Source organism: Talpa europaea (genome assembly GCF_964194135.1).
Source record: "Talpa europaea genome assembly, chromosome: 8".
In the NCBI taxonomy this organism is placed as follows: domain Eukaryota; kingdom Metazoa; phylum Chordata; class Mammalia; order Eulipotyphla; family Talpidae; genus Talpa; species Talpa europaea.
The window spans coordinates 94,167,682-94,191,862 of record NC_140075.1 but is presented as its reverse complement, the minus strand read 5'-3'; the positions used below and the strand labels follow the sequence as shown (position 1 = coordinate 94,191,862).

General features: G+C 35.9%; 1 protein-coding gene across 9 annotated transcripts in view; it reads right to left on the bottom strand.

The window, feature by feature from the left end:
* Window positions 1-24,181, bottom strand: part of GPHN (gephyrin) — a gene marked incomplete at both ends in the record, with an annotated part of 440,211 nt that overhangs the window by 250,686 nt on the left and 165,344 nt on the right. For all 9 annotated transcript variants that reach the window (XM_084239836.1, XM_084239843.1, XM_084239839.1 and 6 more), the window contains one exon: window positions 2,001-2,093. In XM_084239836.1, the coding sequence (XP_084095962.1) occupies window positions 2,001-2,093 (93 nt within the window). The remainder of the gene's footprint in view (window positions 1-2,000; window positions 2,094-24,181) is intronic.

Genomic DNA, 24,181 nt, shown 5'->3' with positions numbered 1-24,181 from the left:
TGTCAAAAATTTAAAAATAATTTAACAAGACTGTGTAGATTTAGTGGATATACTTTCAATGTAATATGACTTTTTTGTCCATTTGGTAGTTTACATATATAAAAAAAAAAGCTATCAAATTTGTCCACTCGGCCGTTACGTAGGAATTAATGAAAATAATCTTTAACCCTTATAAATTAACCCTTTTATAGCACTTACTAAAATGCCAGGAATAGTTCTCATTGAATCCTTACATCTAGCCAGCCAGATAGGTACTTTTGTTCTCTCATCATATAGGAAACTGAAGCATAGTGATTTAATGACTAGTGTACAATAACCTTGTTAGCATCAATATATCCAGAAATCAAAGGTTTGAAATTTTAACTTAGTGTTTTTGTATTAACTTAAGCATTAAACTTTGTGATGGGAATTATTTCTCCACAATTAAAAAAGTCATGTTATCTAGTTATGAATGAACTCTAGTAACTTTTTTGTATTTTACTGATATAAAAACCAATAATATGAAAATATCAAGTTATCACACACAAAAAAATAGAGATATACAAGCCAAAATTCATTTATTTCAAACACTTAAAACAACAAACAAGCTCCAAAAAATCAGTGTCTTCACATATGTAGTCTATTTCCATACAAAGAAAACAGAACACAAACACACCCTACGGGAGATTGCTCCCGTCCAATTACACTTTTTAAGATAATCTCCCATTTTAAAAGAAATGCAAAAACTGGCCAAAGGAACATTTTCCCTTGAGCCCAGAAGCTAAATTATGTAAGGATGACTTATTTTTTTAAGCAGTTGAAGTTAACAATTTTTCAACGCAACTTTATTCTGATTTACTTTAAAACAAGAAAGCCATTTTATCGGTCTAATTCTAGCATATTTCAAAAAAATTCTTTGTCATGATTTTTTATGTAAGATAAGAAAATATTTTACAAATTATTTGTAAAAATGCATTTTCACATACTAGAACATTGGTTCTCAAAGTTTGTAAGTATGGTTTTAAACCGGCAACATGTGTATTACTAGGGGTCTTGTTAGAATATAAATTCTGAGGACATACTGTAGATTTACAGAATCAGAAACTTTGGCATAGGGCCCAGCATTTGCATTTTAATAAGCCTTTTGGTTGTGACACAGTCTAAAAGTGGAAAACTACCATACCAGAAAAATACACAGTAATTATTAATAGATGCAAAGCAAAAGTATATTACTGTCAATGAGACAATAATGTACTGATTTGAAAAAAGAAGGACATAAAATTGAAATTCAGTCAAGAAAAACCTTTTTGGAAGGTAAAGGAAAACAGTCACACATGATAATATAAGTTCACAAGATATGACACCTGAAGCATATGGTTTCATTAAAAAAGAAAGACTTTTTCAACTGTATAAATCAACACTGCCTAGTCTTCATTATTTCCCTGGTATTTCTCTCTGTGCAAAGGTTTAACATGATTCTTGTGGTAAGAAACCTAGGTACTAATTCTGGTTATTTGTTTTTTGGTTTATTTTGCAAATTAAATTCTACATTTAAATTAACACTTAAAATTTCCAGATATATAACACTTTCTCATCAAAAGTACTGTAAAATTGGTATATATATTCTATTGCAGTCATCCTACTGTGCTTTGAGACCAATGACTATAGAGTGTCTCAAGAAAATCAGATATATTGAAAGAGTATATTGAACTAGATGCCATGTTGAGTTGGAGTTATCACCTCCTGAAGTTCAGCTGATATAACAGACCACTGAACAAAAGCAAAATGACCTTCTAGACCAGTTAATTCTTCCTCATATTATATATAGTTTCTAGTTAAAGTGCAAAGGAAAATAATAAAAAAGACATTTTTTAATATAACAATTTGTCCAAGAATTTTTCACATTCTTAGAACCACACATATTCTGCCTACTAACACTATAAAGTAACATAATAATAACAAAAAGGGCTTAAAAAATGAATAGTCTATTTCTTAAATAAAAAAGGCATATATAATCTTACCTCTGGAGTGACATCTCGTGGTGCAAACCCTGTTCCTCCAGTTGTTAATATCAAATTAAGTTCCTTTTCATCACACCAATCTATCAGGGTTTCCTGAAAGAAAGCAATAATATTATTAGGTGCAGACATATTTGCCTGCCCCTTCAAAACATCTCAGTATTTAAATATTTGATGTAAATGAGGGAACACAGATTCTCTTCAACAATCAACAAGAAATTTTGAAGCACAATTCATGTAAAGTTTTACTTTTGCTCAAAATACTGTAGTTTTAGGTATTTTATTTATTACAGAAAATGAGGGTACATCAAATTCTTGAAAGTGTATAGGAAATACCATAAAGAGTTTACAATTCATGTTTATCATGTACTTGTATAGCATATTTGCCTTATTTTCAGCCATTCAAAATGCACTCAGGTCAACAAAAAATTAAGCACTATCAAAGTGTTAATTAAATCATCTCATTTCATGACTACATCAATCTTATCAGGTCATATTAATATTTCATTTAATAGGCCTCTCTGATGGCGCAAGGGGTAAAGCACTGCACTATGAAGCAATTCACAGCCTCTGCAGCACAAATTCGATTCTGGGCCGGCCACATGGCACAGCAGACCTCTGCTGTCTTGCCTGCTGCTCCCCTCAGCAGTGTATTTCAGTGGGTCTGCCTATTCTGTTCCCCACTTTGTCCCTGGTGAGTTCTCTTACCCTCCCCCCTCCCCCTCATCTCTGGCCTGTACCCCAGCTCTTGTATGCATAAATAAATCTTTAAAAAATTTTTTCATTTAATATTTAAAAATTAGACTCAGTCATTTTTCCAATAAGTGACTCAGAGAGATCAAGAAATTCACTTGCCCATGGGCTTATCAAACTAGGAGGAAGAGCTAGGATTCAAAACAGATCTGTTGAAACCTCAACATATGTTTGCAGGCATTCTGGGTGTCATTAAGTCAATATTTTCTGCTGTTTCAAATTGTTTAGGAAAGTTTTACTACCTTATATATTTATTTTATAGGATTGCTTTGAAAACAAGGTGTAGGAATAAGTAAATAATTGCCTACAGTGCCTTTTTTTCCTCACATCAATACTATGATATGTATAGAAATTATAGTTACATAGCATGTAACTTTGGACTGGTAGAAACCTTAGCAGATTTTTCTCTTAATTTTCCAGATAAGACAACCTAATGATTAATAATTTATGAAATTTATGTTATAGGTACACATTGTAAAGGAGAGGTATCATTTTAACAGCCTGTACAATGTACAGATGCCCTTGGATTATAGGTCCCAGAGTGCCATGAACCAGACTTCCTGAGCAGGGGAGCTACAGGGAACTAGGAGTGGAGTTAAAAGCAACCATCCTTGGTTTATAACTGAAGACATGCAATCTCACAGGCGCCTTTGCTTCTGCAACCCTACTTATACCTGTGTACTGCTGGGAAACAGACTTGAAGGAGATACAAGGAGGAGAGATATGTGGGTGAGAAATGTGTGTGTTGGGGGGGGATGTATTTGGCAGAAACAATGGCATCATTATCTTGATTTGTATTTTTTTTTAAGATTTATTTATTCATGCATACAAGAGCTGGGGTACAAGCCAGAGATATGGGAGGTGAGAGGATTCACCAGAGACAGAGTGGGGAACAGAACAGGCAGACTGACTGAAATACACTGCTGAGGGGAGCAGCGGGCGAGACAGGAGAGATCTGCTGTGTCATGTGGGTTTCTCCCTGGCCGGCCGGAGATGGAATCAAACTCATGCTGCAGAGGCTGTGAATTGCTTCATAGTGCACTGCTTAACCCCTTGCACCACCAGGGAGGCAATTGGTTTGCATTTCTCCTTCTTTCCCAGACTTGCCTGGCCTCTTTTCTCACTCCTCCACTAGAAGGTGCCTTAAACTTTCAGCAACCTTTTGGGTCTAGGGCCCATTATTGGGCCAACCCTGTTTGACTGGGCATTTGCCCCCAAGGTAATTTGGGTGTTTTATTGGGTAACCTTTTTTTTTTAGATTTATTTATGCATACAAGAGCTGGGGTACAGGCCAGAGATGCGGGGGGTGAGAGGATCCACCAGAGACAGAGTGGGGAAAAGAAAGGCAGACTGACTGAAATACACTGCTGAGGGGAACAGCAGACAAGACAGGAGAAGTCCACAGCACCATGTGGGTTTCTCCCTGGCTGGCTGGGGACTGAACTCATGCTGCAGAGGCTGTGGATTTCTTCATATTGCGGTGCTTAACCCCTTGCACCACTAAGGAGGCTTTATTGGGTAACTTTTATTGGGAATATTCTTTCTCCCTTCTTTCTCTCTGCACACTAGTTCTATTAAAGAACTTTTACATTATGAGTCTGCTTCCTTTGTGAGCTTGCATGGTCAAATCCCTTAAAGAGTGTGCACCCCTTAATAATTTGGGGGCTCCTGGGTGCCCCTTGATCACACATTAAAAGTTATCCTATTAGTGTATAAAGAAGTGGAAATAAGATCTCTGCTCACTCTTCTATCTATTGCTGATTCTTTTCATTCATCCTGCTTTTTATCTACCCATTAAAAAGAACTATAAAATCATTTAATTGTAATCAAATCCTACTTTATTATAATTTATATATTAATGTATATAATTTAAGATATTATAATTTTTCATCAACATTTTACAATTTAGATCTAAAATTTAATAAAAAATTATAACTTTTTTTGCTGACAACTAGATATGAAATACAATGGTCTCAGTTTTCAAATTCATCAATGGCAGAAAATGCAGAATAATTATTTAGAAGGCCAAATCTAGGATCTAAAAATAATTTCCACCCTTTCTTTTCTTTTTTTATTTCATTCTGATATCACAGAAATGAAAATTCCAAGCTCCAAATGAAGGGGATTTTTCGTTGTTATAATTACAAAATATCTATAGACAAACTGAGTTTAACTGAAGAATTGCCATCCCTGATATAGTTATAGGTTTGTTATAAGAAAATTTCAGACACACACAAATTGATGAGTATAATAATAAAAGTTTAAAATGTGGCAGTTTCAGAAACCAAATTTAAAATTTCCATTGTTTCTCCTTCCATCTAAAAATTAGAAAAATGTAAATATTCATCTTTGTAAATAGTTACTATTTCTGTTCTTTAAAAAAACATAGTTGATGGGCCTCCCTGGTGGCGCAAGGAGTTAAGATGCAACCTATGAAGCCATCCGCAGCCACTGCAGCACAAGTTTGACCCCCGGCCAGGGAGTAACCCACATGGTGCAGCAGACCTCTCCTGACTCGCCTGCTGCTTCCCTCAGCAGTGTATTTCCGTCAATCTGCCTGTTCTGTTCCCCACTCTGTCTCTGGTGAATCCTCTTACCTCCAGCACCTCTGGCTTGTACCCCAGTTCTTGTATGCATAAATAAATAAATCTTTTTAAAAAAAAAAACCAAAAACATAGTTGATGCTGCAGCTCAGTAATGAGATTAACTGACCTTGCCCTCCCACAAATGAATATAAAACACTTTAGATTTCCTTGTAACAGTCCTAAGTACTTGTTCACAGAATTTTCATACTGTGCCAGTTTTCTTATCTCTGACCACACTCCATTTACATCCTACTTGATAAAAAAAGAAATGATATGAAATTAAAATTGTATCAACAAAATATTTCAAGTACTAAAGAATATATGTATAGCTAATACAAAATTTTAATATTGTCAGCACTAAGAGGGCAATCAAACTTACTGAATTTCATGATGATAATAAAGTCCCTTTATACTAAAGAATGCTGACAATAGGCAATACTTTCTTATAAAATAATTCATCCACTGATTAAGTAAACAGTTGCTGAATCATATACCTTTTGTTAGGTGTTAAGAGTTAAAAATAAATGAAACACTGACCTTGGCTCAAAGATTCACAGTCAAGGTACAGTTTTCATCTGTGAACTTAAAAAAAATACTGCTGCTTGGGTTGTTGCACACTAGGATTTTAAAAAGCCTCCCAAGTAGTTTTAAAATGTAGCCAAGAAATAGAGAACTACTAGCTTATATTTAAGGGGACAATTTGTTCAGTTACCTGAACATAAATTTCAGAGTTCAAATAAGGATTTGTTCAAGTATTTGGGAAACTATATTTTATTGTCCAAAGGAGTGTGATGTGTGACAGTTTTTCGCCTGAGCAAAATTTTTTGTATTTTATACTTTTAAGGCTAATGGCAATCCTACTATAATCCATTGGTTTCCAAAACATAAGAATTCTTCTTTAACCAATGATGCAGACCACAAGTATTCCAGGTACCTAGTAGTCATCCGTTTATTCAACTCATTAATTCATTATTTCATAAGAAAATATGTCAGGGCATATATTTAGGTACTTCATTAGACAACAAGAATACAATGATGAATAAGGCAAAAACCCTTGTCTCAAAGATTCAGTCAAGTCCAGGATCCCTGAGTCTATAATTGCCTAGAACCTTGCTACTGAATGTGTAATTTAAGACCAACAGTATTGTTATCTAGGAGCTTGTTAGAAATATAGAACCTCATGTCTATTTAAGACCTACTGAATCAGAATCTTCAATTTTAGAGCACCTCATCAAAGTGATATATACACATTAAATTGGACTAAATAAGCTTTCTAACCAGGTACCACTCTAGATACACTGAGCATTACTTTTCTACAATGTCAGATCATCTGAAAGTAATTTATCTTATGTTTGTTTCTGCACTGTAAGTTCCCTTTCATTCTGGGATACACCTTAATAGTTGGCTGCTTCTACAAGGTAAGATGTCATTAGGATTTTTGCATGAACCACATTTAAGAAAAATCCTCTGTATGTGTTACAAAACTAAGGCTGAAGGCACTGTAGATTTTAATGATTAATTTTCCCTTAAATGAAGATATTTCTTTAAAATTTAGTGTCTTGAGCTTCAAGTTAGCATGGTAGAATAAAACTGTATTATAGAATTTTTCCCTCAAGTTAACATAGTAGAATGAAGCTGTATTATAAAATATTCCCCTCTCAATATCAAATAAAATAAACCAAAAAGAGTAAAAATCTACAGGGAAAAAAAGCCTCTACCAGCAACAATCAAATAAGAAACAGACATAGCTTTATGTCATAAATCTCAAAACTTTTGTGGTCAAGGACAGAAACAAAAGATCTTTGAGATATATAGTGCAGCAGGGTGAAATTCCTAATGCAACTCTGGTTCCCAAAAAAGTTATAATGATGAATTATCAAAATCCTAAAAATTGTCACTAAAATCTTCAAATCTAGAAAGATGCAAACTGAAAGAGATTCCTTATCTCTTTCCTATAAAAGACTCCTTATCTCTTACTCTATAAGCAGCTGTTATAAAAAAAAATAGATGGGGCTGACTGTGATCAAGAAGGTTCAAGGAACAAATGCACAATGAATTAGGGAAGTTATCTGAAACAATGATACCCCCAGATAATAACAAGTTAAACCCTTATCTAGATAGAAAGACTCTAGGACTGAACGTTTAATAAATCTGAGAGAACATTAGAACATTCTAACAAAGATTATATATTGTTTCTGATTTCTTTCTTCCATTTTTCTCTGTCCAAGTCTGTAAAGATCTGATATTGCCTTGGTTGACTTCATCTTCCAATATCTCTGCAAGGGTTTGTGAAGTAAGTTCAGTTTGAAGACTGGATATTGCTCTATCAGGTTTTTCTTTTTGTTTGTTTTGTTTTTTAAGAAATCATATAATGAATAGAAATTTGAGGGTAAGGAAAGGGTAGGTAGAAGGAAATACATTAGACATAGTATCTTTATATTTCATAGCAGGGATTAAATCAATCCTATCTAATGGATTGAAATTATATTCTGTATTAGCTTTAGAAAATCACCCTAATTTTGTATAGTTGCATCTTTTAGTCAAATAAGTATACATCCATTTTTAATCTCTTACATAGGCAGAGATGCTGAAATATCATTAATCTTAATTGTTGTTTCTGGGTAACTATAGTTGAAATACATTTTATTTTTTACTTTCTTTTTATTTATTGTATTTTTGGAATTCCTTATAAGTTGCATATATTATTAAAATAAAGGGATATTAAAAATGTGAATTTTTGGAATTTATTCTTTATTCTGATAAAATGTCTCATTAGCCCCTATTTACAACAAACTCATTTTCACTTCGGCAAGCTGAGAAACAAAAATTATACTCAACAAACATGTAACTACTACTATGATAGAATAAATATGTCCCATATTTTTTACACATCTTCTTACCAAGAGGTGCAGTCTAGTACCACAGCCTTTGCATCTGAGTGGACATGTGGCTCTGACCAACAAAATGGGGTGTTAAGTCAGTGTGTGAGTTTTGAAAAACAGGTCTCAAAAGTCCTCACAGTCTTCATTCTTGGTAAATTTGATTAGCACAAAATAAAGTCCAAGCAGAATAATGGAACGATGAGAGCATGTGGACAGAAAGCCCAGTAGAATATGCAACACAACACAAAGACCCCAAATGTCTGAGCAAGTTCATCTTAGATTTTCTAGTCCCAGGTAAGCTGACATTAGTTCAGTCATATGAGTGACCCCAGGTAAGACCAGAAGAATATACACTCAGCTGAGCCCAGAAATCCCATAGATTCATGAGAGCAAATTATTGTCTAAGTTTTGTGTTGCCGCCTTCTAATACAAGAATATAGTATAGATACAACTAGTTTCATAGTTAGCACCTTTATATATTTTTTGGCTATTATTTCCAATTTTTATTTGTCAACAATTTACACATTGTTTATTGTTAATGCAATAGCTTTGAAAGTAAACTTTCAAAATGTCTAATGTATACCAAGAAAATGTGGGATGTTGTCTTGGTGCCCAGAGTTCCTGCTTGTTAGTGAGGTGTAGGGTCATGCAGGGGGCCTCTCACCAAGGGCAAAAGTCCTGTTATGAGGAACATACTGGGAAACCAATATCTGCTGAAAACAGCAGGCAGATATTTGAATACAGATAATATGCATAGACTGGCAGGAATAATGGGGCAAACAGTACACATATATGTTGATTTAAATGATGCACACATGAAACTTACATGATGCAATAGTTACTTCAATTAAAACTTTTTTTTTACATTTTTTTTTGATAAGCAGAGTTAACTTGTGTTTGCATTTTCTCTCCCCTTAATACCAACACATATGAGAAAGTGGTAGTAATTTTTTTTTAAAGATTTATTTTATTTTATTTATACAAGCACTGGGTACAGTCAGAAGCACGGGAGGGTGAGAGAATTCACCAGAGCCAGGGCAGGAAGCAGTGCAGGCAGAAGGACCGAAGTACACTGCTGAGGGGAGCAGTGGGCAGCAGGAGAGGTCTGCGCGCCATGCGGGACCCTCCTCCAGTGGCCAGGGAGCAGCCAGGGATCAAACCGGTGCTGCAGAGGCTGTGGGCAGCTTCGCAACCCGGCGCTCAACCACTGCGCCACCAGGAAGGCCCTCAATTAAAACATTTTTAAAAAGATAAATTGAAATGGAAGTACATTAATAATACTTGCTAAATCATTATAAAACAATTTTTCATTTTCATCTACCAAATATGCTAATACTTTATGAAATGAGGCTACAAAATTTCCATCTTTCACGATATTAGTTGCTTTCACAAAATAATTGGAAAATGTTACTTTTAAAATGTTTTTAATAAATGGGTTTAAAATCCACTAAAATTCCTCAGTAGAATATTTTAAAATGGGTTAGGGTTTTGTTTCCCAGTTTTAAGTGGATAGTTGGTGAGTTTCTATAATGACACAACAGGTGTGAGGTGATATATCTCATTAAAGTTTTGAATTGCATTTCCCTGATAATTACTGAGGTTGAGCACCTCTTATAGTACTTGTTGACAAGCTGTATGTCTCTTTGGAAAAATATATATTCAGATGTCCTGTTTATTTTTATTTTTTTTATTTTTTTATTTTTATTTTTTTATAAATTTTATTGTTATATTCCCCATACAATTGCAGCCCCCCCATTCTGACCCCAATCCCTCCCCTCCCGCCCCCGCCCCCCTAAAAGTGTCTCTGGTTCATAGTTTTTTGTTGATTTTGATTTTCACTTTCTTATAGTTATTCATTTTCCTGGTCACTTATTTAAGTTTTCTAGATCCCTGCTATGAGTGAGACCATCCGGTATTTTTCTTTTTCTTTTTGGCTTATTTCACTGAGCATGATCCCTTCCAGCGTCATCCATGTTGCTGCAAATTGCATGTGTTTATCCTTTTTGAATGCTGAGTAATATTCCATGGTATATATGTACCACATCTTCTTGATCCAGTCATCTATTTTTGGGCATTTGGGTTGTTTCCAAAGCTTAGCTATTGTAAACAGTGCTGCTATAAACATAGGGGTGCAGGTGTTCTTTGGAATTGATGTTTCTGTGTCCTTTGGGTAAATACCTAGGAGTGGAATTGCTGGATCATATGGAAGCTCTATGTTTAGTAGGTCCAGAAATCTCCACACAGCTTTCCACAGTGGTTGGACCAGTTTGCACTCCCACCAACAGTGCAGAAGAGTTCCTTTTTCTCCACACCCTCGCCAACATTTGTTGTTGCTAGTTTTTTTAATATGTGCCATTCTCACTGGTGTAAGATGGTATCTCATGGTAGTTTTGATTTGCATTTCCCTGATGACAAGTGATGTTGAACATTTTTTCATATGCCTGTTGGCCATTTGCATTTCCTCTTCAGAGAAGTTTCTTTTAAGCTCTTCTGCCCATTTTTTGACTGGATTATTTTCTTTGTTGTTGTTGAGTCTCATCAGCTCTTTGCAGATTTTTGTGATCAGTCCTTTATCATTAGTGTTGGGTGCAAAAATGTTCTCCCAGTTGGTGGGGTTTCTCTTTGTTTTTGTTATTGTCTCTTTTGCTGTGCAGAAGCTCTTTAATTTGATGTAGTCCCAGCTGTTTATCTTTGTCTTCACTATCACTGCTTTGGGTGATGTGTCTGTAAAGATGTCTTTGATGTGCAAATCCCGTAGTGTTTCGCCTATATTTCCTTCTACGTATTTTATGGTTTCAGGTCTTATGTCTAGTTCTTTAATCCATTTTGAGTTGATTTTTGTGTATGGTGTGAGGTAGTGGTCAAGCTTCATTCTTTTGCATGTAGCGACCCAGTTTTCCCAGCACCATTTATTGAACAAACTTTCTTTGCTCCAATGCATAGTCTTTGCTCCTTTATCAAAGATTAGTTGACCATAAATCTGTGGGTTTATTTCTGGATTTTCTATTCAATTCCAATGGTCTGTATGTCTGTTCTTGTTCCAATACCATGCAGTTTTGATGATTATGGCTTTGTAGTATAGTTTGAAGTCTGGGAGTGTGATGCCTCCATTCCCTTCTTTTTTTTTCAGGAGAGCTTTGGCTATTTGGGGTTTTTTGTGATTCCATATGAATTTCATCAATAATTGTTCTATTTCTTTGAAGAATGACATTGAAATTTTGATTGGAATAGCATTGAATCTGTATATTGCTTTTGGAAGGATGGCCATTTTAATAATGTTTATTCTTCCAATCCATGAGCAGGGGATGTCTCTCCATTTCTTTGTGTCTTCTTCTATTTCTTTTAACAGTGTTTTATAGTTTTCTTTGTATAGGTCCTTTACCTCTTTTGTTAGATTTATTCCCAAATATTTGATTTTTTTTGTTTCAATAACAAAAGGGATGGTTTTTTTGATTTCTTCTTCTTCAGATTTATTGTTTGTGTATAGGAAGGCTACTGACTTTTGCGTGTTGATTTTGTATCCTGCCACTTTACTGAACTGATTGATGAGTTGAATTAGCTTTTCTGTGGAGTTTTTGGGGTTCTCTATGTATAATATCATATCGTCTGCAAATAGTGATAGTTTGACTTCTTCTTTTCCTATTTGGATTCCTTGGATGTCTTTCTCTTGTCTTATTGCCCTGGCTAGGACTTCCAGTATTATATTGAAAAGCAGTGGTGAGAGTGGACATCCTTGTCTTGTTCCAGATCTTAATGGAATTGCTTTCAGCTTTTCACCATTGAGAATGATACTGGCTGTTGGCTTGTCATAGATGGCCTTTATGATGTTGAGGTATGTTCCTTGTATCCCAAGAATTTCAAGGACTTATATCATGAATGGGTGTTGTACTTTGTCGAAAGCTTTCTCAGCATCTATTGATATTATCATATGGTTTTTATATTTCTTTTTGTTGATGTGTTGGATAACGTTGATTGATTTTCGGATGTTAAACCATCCTTGTGTCCCTGGAATGAATCCTACTTGGTCGTGGTGAATTATCTTATGGATACATTGTTGGATTCTGATAGCTAAAATTTTATTGAGGATTTTTGCATCAGTGTTCATTAAGGAGATTGGCCTGTAGTTTTCCTTTTTTGTGTTGTCCTTGTTCGGTTTTGGTATTAGTGTAATGTTGGCTTCATAAAACGTGTTTGGTATTGTCCCTTCCTTCTCAATTTTTTGGAAGAGTTTGTGAAGGATAGGCACTAATTCGTCTCTGAATGTTTGGTAGAATTCATTTGTAAATCCATCAGGTCCTGGGCTTTTGTTTTTGGGGAGGTTTTTGATTACCATTTCAATTTCGCTAATTGTAATTGGTCTGTTTAGGTGTTCTATTTCTTCTTTATCTAGCTTTGGGTGATTGTAGAGTTGTAGGAATTTGTCCATCTCCTCTAGATTGTTAAACTTGTTTCCATATAACTGTTCATAGTAGTTACTGATTATTCTTTTGATTTCTGCTGTGTCCGTTGTGATTTCTCCTCTTTCATTGATGATCCTGTTTATTTGTGCTTTCTCCCTTTTTTCCTTTGTGAGCCTGGCTAGGGATTTGTCTATTTTATTGATTTTTTCGAAGAACCAGCTCTTGGTTTCATTGATCTTTTGGATTGTTTTTTTAGTTTCAATTTCATTTATTTCTGCTTTGGTTTTTATTATTTCTTTTCTTCTACTGGTTTTGGGGTTTTTTTTGTTGTTCTTTTTCTAGATCTTTGAGCTTCGAGATTAGGTTGTTTCTTTGCGTTCTTTCTTGTTTCTTGATGTGAGCTTCTATTGCTATATATTTTCCTCTTATTACTGCTTTTGCTGCATCCCATACATTTAGGATATTGGTGTCCTCCTTGTCGTTCAATTCAAAAAATTTTTTAATTTCTTCTTTGATCTCCTCATTAGTCCAATGGTCTTCCAGTAGTGTGGTTTTTAATCTCCATGAGGTAGGAAAGTTCCTTGCCTTTTTTTTATGGTTTATTTCTAGTTTGATGCCTTCATGGTCAGAAAAGATGGTTGATATGATTTCAATCTTGGTGTATCTGTTGATGTTTGTCTTGTGCCCCAGTATGTGATCGATCCTGGAGAATGATCCGTGTGCGCTTGAGAAAAATGTGTACTCCGTTTTTTTGGGGTTTAGTGTTCTATAGATGTCTGTTAAGCCCAATTGCTCTAGGTCCTTATTTAGAGCTTTGGTTTCTTTACTTATTTTTTGTCTTGTTGATCTATCCATTGTTGATAGTGGTGTGTTGAAGTCTCCCACTACGTATGTGTTTTCTCTGATGTCTGTTTTCAGAGAGGACAACAGTTGTCTGATATATTTTGGTGCTCCTTCGTTTGGTGAGTATATGTTAATGAGTGTTATTTCTTCTTGAAGTATTGTCCCCTTGATCATAATGTAGTGACCATTGGGGTCTCTTTTTATCTTTTTGAGTTTGAAATCTGTTTTATCTGATGTAAGTATAGCTGTTCCTGCTTTCTTTTTTGGTCCATTTGCTTGTAGGATTGTTTTCCATCCTTTAACTTTGAGCCTATTTTTATCTTTTGTAGCTAAATGTGTTTCCTGGAGACAGCAAAAGGTTGGGTTTTGTTTCTTAATCCAGGCTGCAACTCTGTGTCTTTTTATTGAAGAGTTTAGTCCATTTACATTTAGAGTTAATATTGATATGTTAACATCTGTATTTGCCATTGTGTTTGTCTTTTCTTTGATTTTATTTATTTATTCTTTTAATAACTTTTTTTTTTTTGTCCTTCTTTCATTGTTATTCGTCCCTCTGAGGTTCTGGCTTTAGGACTCCTTGTAGTATTTTTTGGAGTGGGGGTTTAGTTGCAATGAAATTCCGGAGTTTCTGTTTGTCTGGGAAGGTCCATATTCTTTCTTCAAAGAGGAAGGAGAGCTTTGCGGGATAGAGTATTCTTGGTTGGCATCTGTTTTCTTAGAGTCTGTTGACTATGTCCCTCCACTCTCTCCTTGCCCGTAGTGTTTCTTCGGAGAAGTCTGATGTCAGCCTGATTGGCTTTCCTTTGAATGTTATCTGTTTCTTCCCTCTTGCCAGCTTCATTATTTTTTCCTTGTCCTGGATTCTTGGGAGCTTTACTCTTATGTGTCTTGCTGTATTTTTCCTTTCGTCGTGGAAGTTTGGTGTTCTTCTTGCTTCTTGTATATCAATTTTCAGCTCCTTCTTCACATTTGGGAAGTTCTCTTCAATTATCTCTTTGAATATTTTCTCTGTTCCTACATCTCTCTCCTCTCCTTCTGGTATTCCTATAACTCTTATATTTCCTTTCCTCATGGAGTCAGATAGTTCCCGAAGTCTTTCCTCGTTCTTTTTCCTTCGTACTTCTCTTTCCTTTTCTGTTTTGGTTCTTTTTATTTTGTGTCTTCAAGATTACTTATTCGTTCTTCCATTTCATCTATTCTGCTTTCATTGCTTTTCCCAGAATTCTTTAGTTCTTCCATTAATTCTTTGATCTCCTGCATTTCTTTTACTTCCCTCTTTAGGGACTCAATTTCTTTCTTCTGACCATTGTTTTCCCTCTCTAGGGACTCAATTGCATTCTTCTGATCGTTGATTATTTTTCCCTTATCACTGTTTTCCTTTATGACTTCTGTCAGTTTTTTAATCACGGCAATTTTAAATTCTCTTTCTGGAAGGCTCAGAAATTCTTCCAAGTTATTGTCGTTGCAATCTGGGGGCTGGTTTTCTTTTTGTGGTGTGCTTTTTCTCTGGAGAGTTGCTAGGTTGCGTGTGGTTCTTCTCCTCCCTACTGTCTGTTTTCTAATTTGCCGTATGCGTTGGGACACTGTGTTGTTAGGACTGGCCGGCATCTTGGGTGGGCTTCTCTGCTCCCCTCTGGTTCCTCCAGGAGTCATCTGTCAGTTTCAAGCAGTCTTTACTGGAGAAAGGTCCCTGTTCTAAAATGCCGATGTGGGGACACACTCCCCTGTGCGCCTGGTCTGCCCCGGCAGTGGGTTCCTGCTCCCCCTCTGGGCTTGGACTGCAGGCCAGAGGGGGTCTGGCGTGGGCGAACTTCCCCCGCTCACCTCTGGCTCCTGAGGAAGCTTTCTGCAGGTAGTCTTTACTGAAGAAATGTCCCTGTTCTAAAATAGTGATGTGGGACACACTCTTCTGAGTGCCTGGTCTGCCCCGGCTGTGGGTGCTCGCTCTCCCTGTGGGCTCAGACTACTTGTTCGGAAGGGGCCCGGTGTGGGCTAACTCCCCAGCTGGCCACTAGCTCCTTCAGGAGCCTCTGATGGCTTCAAGTCGCTAGGTGGCGCCAGAGATCTCTCCTAGAGCCCTTGGGGAGCTGATTTTCCACCCCGTGGGACAGGGAGCAGAGCGGGGATGGTAGGGTACACCTCAATGGCTTTGGGGTGCTGTGTCTGCCTTGTGCCCCACCGTCGTGGGGAACCCACGCCCCTAATTTCGTGCCCCGGGTCTCAGTTCCAAAGCCGTCAGTTCCAGGACGCAGGCTGTAGCCCAGATCAGTGGCGCAGGAATGGCGCCTTTTGAATCCCGCTTCCCTGCCTGGGCGCCTTGTTCCTGCTCACTCAGGGAGGGCCTCAGCGGTCTCCCCGCAAGCCTAGGTCGCAGGCACGGGGACCTGGGCGGCTGCGATCCGATCTGGATCAGCGCGCCGCTTTCCGCGCAAGCTTACCGGGTGGCCGGGGCTATGTGCTGGTGCTGGTCTCCTCCTGGGGGGCGGGGCTCTCTTTAATGGTGCCTGGAGCTCACCTCCGTGGCGGATCCTGCAGGGTTCTCCACAGCTCCCGTTCACGGGGTGTGGTGGCTGAAATAGTTCCTTTCCACTCACAGTCCCACTTGCTGTGTCCGTTTTTCTTGTTGGCCGTTTTGGTTTGTTGTTTCCCTCCTCTCTGCGGGTCGGAGAGTGCCGACTTTGTGGGCAGGGGAGGGGAGCAGGGTTCTGCGCTTCCCTCCCTTCTGGTCCTCTTTTATGGCAACTTTCTTCTTCAGGCAGTTTGCTGGAGTCGTCCGTTTATCTGTTTATCTTCCGTGTCCCAGTTCTCACTGGGACCTGCCGCTTTTCCTCCCTATTAACTTTTTTTAATCGTCCTGTTTATTTTTAAATTAGATTTATTTTTGGTATTGAGTTGTATGCATTCTTTATAACTTTGTTAGCCACTATCAGATATAATTAAAAATATTCTTTTCCATTTAGGAATCTGTCTTTTCATTTTGTTGATAGTTTTATTGCAAAAGTTTTAAGTTTGATCTAGTTCTAGCTGTTTATTTTGGCCTTTGCTGCTTTTGCTTTTAGATTAAAAAAATCACCCAGAACAATGTCAAGGAGTTTACCACATATTTTATGTTCAAGTCTTCGATACATTACATATTAATTTTGGGTGGTGTAAGATAGTAGTCCAGTTTCATTCTTTTGCATATGGTTGTCCTGTTTTCCCAGCACCATCTGTTTGTATTTTGGAGGAATTATTGTTATTATTATCCCCATAGTTAACCCACCACCAAAGCACACACAGTCCACCACTATTGTCCCTTGTGTTCCCTCCCCACTTTCTTCTGGCCCCTCTCTCACTCCTCCCCTTTTGTATTTCTTAGTTCTATAGTCAGCTTTCAAAGATTGGTTTTTAAATTTGGCTTTATCTGATCCTTTGGTTACTCTATATTTCACCTGTAAGTGACACCATTCAGGATTTGTTTTTCTCCTGACTTATTTTGCTTAGCCTAATACCTTCCAGCTCCATCCACCATCATCCAAATGGTTTGAGTTTGTAGTTTTTGATGGCTAAGTAGCATTCCATTGTGTATATATAACACATCTTCTTGATCCACTCATCCATTTTTGAATACTTAGGTTGTTTCTGTATCTTGGCTATGGTAAATAGTGCTTCTATGAACATAGGAGTACAAGTTTCCCTTCAAATTAGTGTTTTTGTAGTATTTGGAAAGATACCTAGGAGTGGAGTTGCTGGGTTATATGGCAGAACCATTTTTAACCTTTTAAGGAACCACTGTACTGTTTTCCATAATAGTTGAACCAGTCTACATTTTACCAACAATGCAAACGATTTTCTTTTACTTCACATGCTCACTAGCACTTGTTTCTTGTCTTTTTGGTATGGGCCATTCTCACAGGAGTGAGGTGGTACTTCATTTTGGTTTTCACTTGCATTTGCTGATGATTAATGATGATAAATATTTTTTCATGTGCTTGTTGGCCATCTATATGTGTTCTTTGGAGAAGTTCCTAATTAGTTCTTCTGTCCATTTTTTGATTGGGTTATTTTTTGTTGTTGTTGTTCAGTTGTCTTAATTCTTTATAAATCTTTGGTATCAGTCCCTTGTCAGATGTATGTTGTGCAAATATTTTTATCCATTTGGTTGGTATCAGTCCCTTGTCAGACGTATGTTGTGCAAATATTTTCATCCATTTGGTAGGGTGTCTTTTTGTTTCAGTAATGGTTTCTTTCACTGTGTGGAAGTTTTTCAGTTTGATGTATTCCCAATTGTTTATAATCTTTTTGCTTTCCTTGCTGTTATAGATGAATTCACAAAGTCATCACCGAAGCTTATGTTGTAAAGTGTTTTGCCTGATCTTTTCTATGTTTTATGATTTTAGTATTACCTAAGTCTTTTATCTATTCTGAGGTGATTTTTGGTATGGTATCAAACAATGACCTAGTTTTATTTTTTTATGCAGCTGTCCAATTTCTTCAACACCATTTATTAAAGAGGCTTTTCTTGTTGCAGTGTATGCACCTGGCTCCTTTGTTGAAGACTACCATCCATATAGATAAGGATTTATATGAGTTTATTTCTGGGGTCTCAATTCTATTCCAATGGTCTGTGTGTCTGATTTTGTTCCAGTACCATGCTGTTTTGACTAGTATGATTTTGTAGTATAGTTTGAAGTCTGAAAGTGTGACACCACTATTGTTCCTGTTTTTTGGTAAGGGTTATTTTGGTTATGATATCTTTTGTTCCATATGCATTTAAGTAATATTTATTCTAATTTTTAAAAATTTTTTTATAAATACAAGAGCTGGGGTACAGGCCAGAGATGTGTGGGGGGTGAGAGGTTTCACCAGAGACAGAGTGGGGAGCAGAACAGGCAGACTGACCGAAGTACATGCCGAGGGGAGCAGCAGGCAAGTCAAGAGAGGTCTGCTGTGCCATGTGGGCTGCTCCCTGGCTGGTCAGGGATCGAACCCATGCTTCAGAGGCTGCGGATTGCCTAATAGTGCAGTGCTTAACCCCTTGCACCACCAGGGAGGCCCCTTTATTCTAATTTTTTAAAAATGTCATTGAAATTTTGATGGGGACTGCACTGAATCTATATATTACTTTGGGTAGGAAAGCTGTTTTGACAGTTTTGACCCTCTAATCCATGAGGAAGGCATATGTTTCCATTTCTTTGTACTGTCTACTTCTTTTAACAATGTCTTAGAGCTTTCTTTGTATAGGTCCTTCATCTGCTTTGTTAGGTTTACTCCTAAATATTTTATTTTTCTTTTTTTGTTGTGCTTATAAATGGGATTGTTATCTTCATTTCCTCCTTTTCTAGTTCATTGCTTGTAATAGGAAGGCAAGCGATCTTTGTGTATCAATTTTATAATCTTCCACTCTGCGAACTAATTTATTGCTTCTTTAATTTTTCAGGGACGTCGTTAGGGTTTTTTTCTATGCACACTATGATGTTGTTTTGCAAATAATGATAGATTTACTTCTTTCCACATTTGGATTCTTTTTATATCTTTCTCTTGCTTAGTTTTCTTGTCTAACTGCCTAATAACTATATTCAGCAGTAGTGATGAGAGTGGAAATCCCGTCATCTTGTACCAGACTTTTTGGGAAAAGATTCCAGATTTTACCATTGCAAATGAAGTTAGCTATGGGTTTATCATAAGTGGGTTTTATTATATTAAGATGCAATCCATTTATCCCCAGTTTTTTTAGGGTTTTCATCATAAACGGATGTTGAATCTTTTTTTTTTTTAAGATTTTTATTTATTTATGCATACAAGAACCATGGTACAGGCCACATGCGTGGGAGGTTGAGAGGATTCACCAAAGACAGAGTGGGAAAAAGAACACACAGACTGAAATACACTGCTGAGTGGAGCAGCGTGTGAGACAGGAGAGGTCTGCTGTGCCACGTGGGATTCTCACAGGCTGGCAGGGATCAAACCTGTGCTGCAGCCTCTGCAGACAGCTTCACAGTGCTGCACTCAAGCGCCTGTGCCACCAGGAGAGGCCCCTGTATGGTGAATCTTATTGAATGCTTTCTCTGCATCTGTTGACACGATCATATGATAATATCATTTGTTTTGTTGATGGGATGAATTAAGTTAATTGACTTTCAGATGATCAACCAGCCAGATGATACCAGTTTCCCTGCTATAAATCCCACTTGGTCGTGGTATATAATCCTTTTAATTCATTGTTGTATTCAGTTTGCTAAGATTTTATGAGGATTTTTACATCTGTGCTCATTGGGGAAAATGGTCTGTAGTTTCCATGGTGTGTGTGTAAGTATTTGTGGTTTTGTTATTAGAAAAATGTTGGGGTCATAATATGTGCTTGGAATTATCCCTTCTTTCTCAATTTTTTGGAAAAAGTTTGATCAGGATAGGTATTAATTTATCTTTGAAGGTTTATAGAACTTACTTGTGAATTCTGGACTTAAGTTTTTCTGGAGAGTTTTGATGACTGTTTCAATTTTCTCACTTGTGATTGGTCTGTTCAGGTTTCTATTTCTTCCCAGTTTAATCTCGTAACTGTATGATTCTAGGAACATGTCCATCTCTTCTATGTTACTGAACTTATTAGCACAATAGGTGTTGAGTGTAGGGGGATGCTATCTTTTCTCCAGTGTATGTTCTTGATGCCACTTTAGAAAATTAATCAACCGTATACATGAGTGGATTTCTAGGTTCTCTATTCTTGTCCCATTATGTCTTCCTTTTTGATGTCAATATGAGACAAATTTGATTATTAAAACTTTGTAATACAGTTTGAAATCAGAGTATGATTTTCCAGGTTTAATTTTCTCAAGATTGCTTTGGGTCTTCAGAACATTTTGTGATTTTTAACTTGATTTTTCAATTTAACAATAATGTCATGAATAAGTTCAAGATAATAATTTTTAAGTTTGTATGAGTTACCTAACTGATGATAAATATTTTATGTTGCTTTCAGGTTTTCACATTTCTAAACAATACTGTTTATAAATTTTCTAACTGTGAGGTACTGGGGTAGAGTAAGAGGTAATAGGAAAGGAACATGCTAAGGGACAGAACAGACTTGGATGGTCATTTAAGTTCTAGTTGACTCATTAGTTTTGTATCCATAGAAATTTACTGAAATGCTTTGAAATTTGGATTATTGATAGGAAGATTAAGGTAAATGAAAGCATGAAAAGCATCTCCTACAATCTATTTGTATGTACACATGTACAGATGCACATGTACACAACATACTACTAAACCATTAAGGAAGCAAAGATATTTGGCCAAACCATATCTATTTCTAATATATATATATGTGTGTGTGTGTGTGTGTGTATTTTAGATGTAAGATTTATATGAGATTGGTAAGGCTCTTAATATTGAAATACTATAATTAGTAGGAAATAGAAGAATTTCTGTCATAGTTCTATCACATTCTCTCAAATGCCAATGATACACCACTGACAATGTTTTCTTTATTATGTGAATTTTCCTTTGAAAAATTTATTTCAAGATGCATAAAACTAGACAAATAGTTATAGATAACATATAATATGAAGTTAGTTTAAAAACTAACTAATTTAGAAGTTAGTTTAAAAACTAACTAAAAACTAACTAAGCCTTAAAAAATTCCCTTAACAAAAACCATCTGAAAATAGTTTTATTCACTGATACTTAACTCTATGTTGAATATAAAGGGATAGGTTTTCCATAACTTTTATAGTAATAACTGCCACTGTGGTTTAATTTTCCATTAGACTATTAGTGGTAAAAATACTTAAGATATTACAACATAATTTTTATGTCTACTAGTACCGGATAGCAGAGGAAGTTCATTTTAGTAAGATTAAAGATAGTATAGTATTGTGATGAAATTTTAGCCAAGACTTCAGTGTAAAGATATTATGTAATAATAAGCAAGAGAAACAATAGAACATTGATCTATCTATAGGCAGCAAAAAATAGCAGAAAGACAGGTAGGCTTAAACTATCTTTTCAAAGAGAGCCAAGAACTGTTCCCTTTACCAGATCAGAATGTTCTGATGTTGAGAGGAAAATTACCTACCTCACATTATATGATTTAGCATTCTAGATCCTGTTTTTTTTTTTTTAAAGAGGAACTAAATCATCAGAAATAGAGTGGAAAGAAAACCTACAACCATTTCATATTTGTTATACTCAAAATATACATATATTTTTCTATCCTCTGGGTAATCTTACTCTGACAAAGTAACATAGGAAAGGGGTTTTTCAAATAAATGACTAATACCAGAAAAGAAAAAAGAGATAAAAATCATCAATAGTGAATAGACCAGACAACACACTTAATTATTTGGTTGAGGAATGAATAAATATCCACTTAAAGGAGCATACCTTATCTATATGCCCTGAAGAAACCCAACATTCATTATTCTCCCACTATATGATTCTCTTTTGAAATCCTTAGATCAGAGATTAACATAATATTTCATGAACTTGTCCAAGCTAAAAATCTGAATTAATATTTATTTCTATTCCTTAGTTCTCAAGTTAGCTTGGATCATACCACATAGCTGTCATTTATTATATGTTTATCACGAACCAGGTACAATTCTAAGACCTTTATAAACATTTATTGTATTTTTCACTACAAAAACAACAGTAGGCTTTAAATTCAAGAAAACTTGGTTTTTATTATCTTATTTTTGAGAAAACACAGAATGGTTAAGATTATAATGCAATTATAATGCATTATAACAAGGTTATAATGCAATGAAGCTGCATTGTCTATTAACTACTGTAATGTGCCTCCCACACTTGCCATTACTGTTGTATTACTGACCTAAGCCTACCTTCATCATAGTTCATCTACATTGGTTCTAAGTATCATAAGTAGTTTGCTTCTATGCTTCTTTCCAATTCATCTTGATAAGATTAGTAAATCCTATGAAGTGAATCTGAAAATGTCTTTCTCAAAATCTTTCGATTTCCTGCTTGTGACTTATTTCACTTACCATACTCTCATCCAATTTCAGCCATTTCATTACAAGTGACATAATTTCATCTTTTTGTTTTTATATAGTGGAGTAGTATTCCATTGTGTGTGTGTGTGTGTGTGTGTATGAGATATACATATGTGTATATATATGTATATAGAATTATTATTATATGTATATATACATATATATATATCACTCATATCTTCCCAATCCGTTCATCTGTTTTTGCCCACTTAGATTGTTTCCATAACAGCTATTATAAATATTGCTGCAATGAACACAGGAATACATATATTCCTTGGACTTAGTGTCTGAATTCTTTTGATAGATACTGAGGAGTGGGATCGCTGGATCATCTGACAGATCTATTTTAGTATTTTGAGGATTCTCCATACTGTTGTCCATAAGTGCTGGACAGTCTGCATTCCCACTAGCAGTGTAGAAGGGCTCCATTTTCTCCACAACCTTGCCATGACTTGCTATTTCTGGTTATTTTGAGATGGGTCTTTTCCACAGGTGTGTAGTGGTATCTCATTGTGGTTTTGATTTGCATTCCCTGACAATAAGTCATGACGTGCATTTTTTCATCTATCTGTTGGCCCTCTCTATGCCTTCTTTGGAGAAGTGTCTAGCTCCTTTGCCCTTTTTTTTTTTTTTTTTTGGAAAATGTGATTTGTTTTCTTTTTGTTGAGTTGTATGAGTTTTTGTATATTTTTAATTAAGTATGTCAAATGTATGATGTGCAAATATTTTTCCAACCTGAACTTTCTTCCCTAAGATATACTACTAATTTACAATGTGATACCAATCTAACTTTCCAGCAACATCTCATGTAATAATTCTTAATAACTTCATGATTTTAGCCAAATGTTTCTTATAAACCCTGGTCACATGCAACAGAAGGAAACTAGACCACTATCTTATATCACATACAAAAGTCAACTCAAAATGGACAAAAGACTTGGATGTAAGTCCTGCAAACTATAAAATACATAGTAGAAAAATTGGCAAAACACTCTTTGGCATAGATTTCTGATATGTCTTTGTGGCTGCACCTTCAACAGCATGGAAAACAAGAGAACACAAACAACTGGACTACATCAAACTAAAAGGCTTTACATCTATGCTATTACTAACTCTCACTAATGTAAAAAAACACAGACTTTGTGTTTGAATATAGTTCTACCATTACTTGTTGTGAGATCTTGGGCAAATCAACCTGAAGGGACAGATCCTATACATCTAAATCATGTACAAGTACAACGTTATCAACTAATGTTACATCAATAAAAATGGTAGACAAAAAAAAAAAAGTGATTTTTTTTTTCTTCAGCCTTCTTGCTACTATCCTATCGGTTTTAATCACGTCTGCCTACATTCCCAAAATCTCATCTCCTTGTAGTTGTAACTTTCTCTTCACCACTGAAATAATTTTTCTCATTCATCATAGAAAAACCAAATTATGTTACTTTGTTTCTTAAAATTACATCATGGTATCCCATAGCTTTTTGTATAAAATCCAAATTTCTTAGCATGGTGTAAAAGACCACTTCCAGTCGTATATCTCAACATCTTGTACATCTATGATCTGGTGTGATATTATCTTTTGCTTTCAGAAATGCTTCGGACTCTGTATGGAACCCCGATTTGCTGATTTTCTTTTTGGAAAGATTTTGCTAACCATTTCTCTCAAACGACAAAGACCAAAGAATATTTTACTAAGATTTGAATTTATTGAAACTGATTTTGAAATCA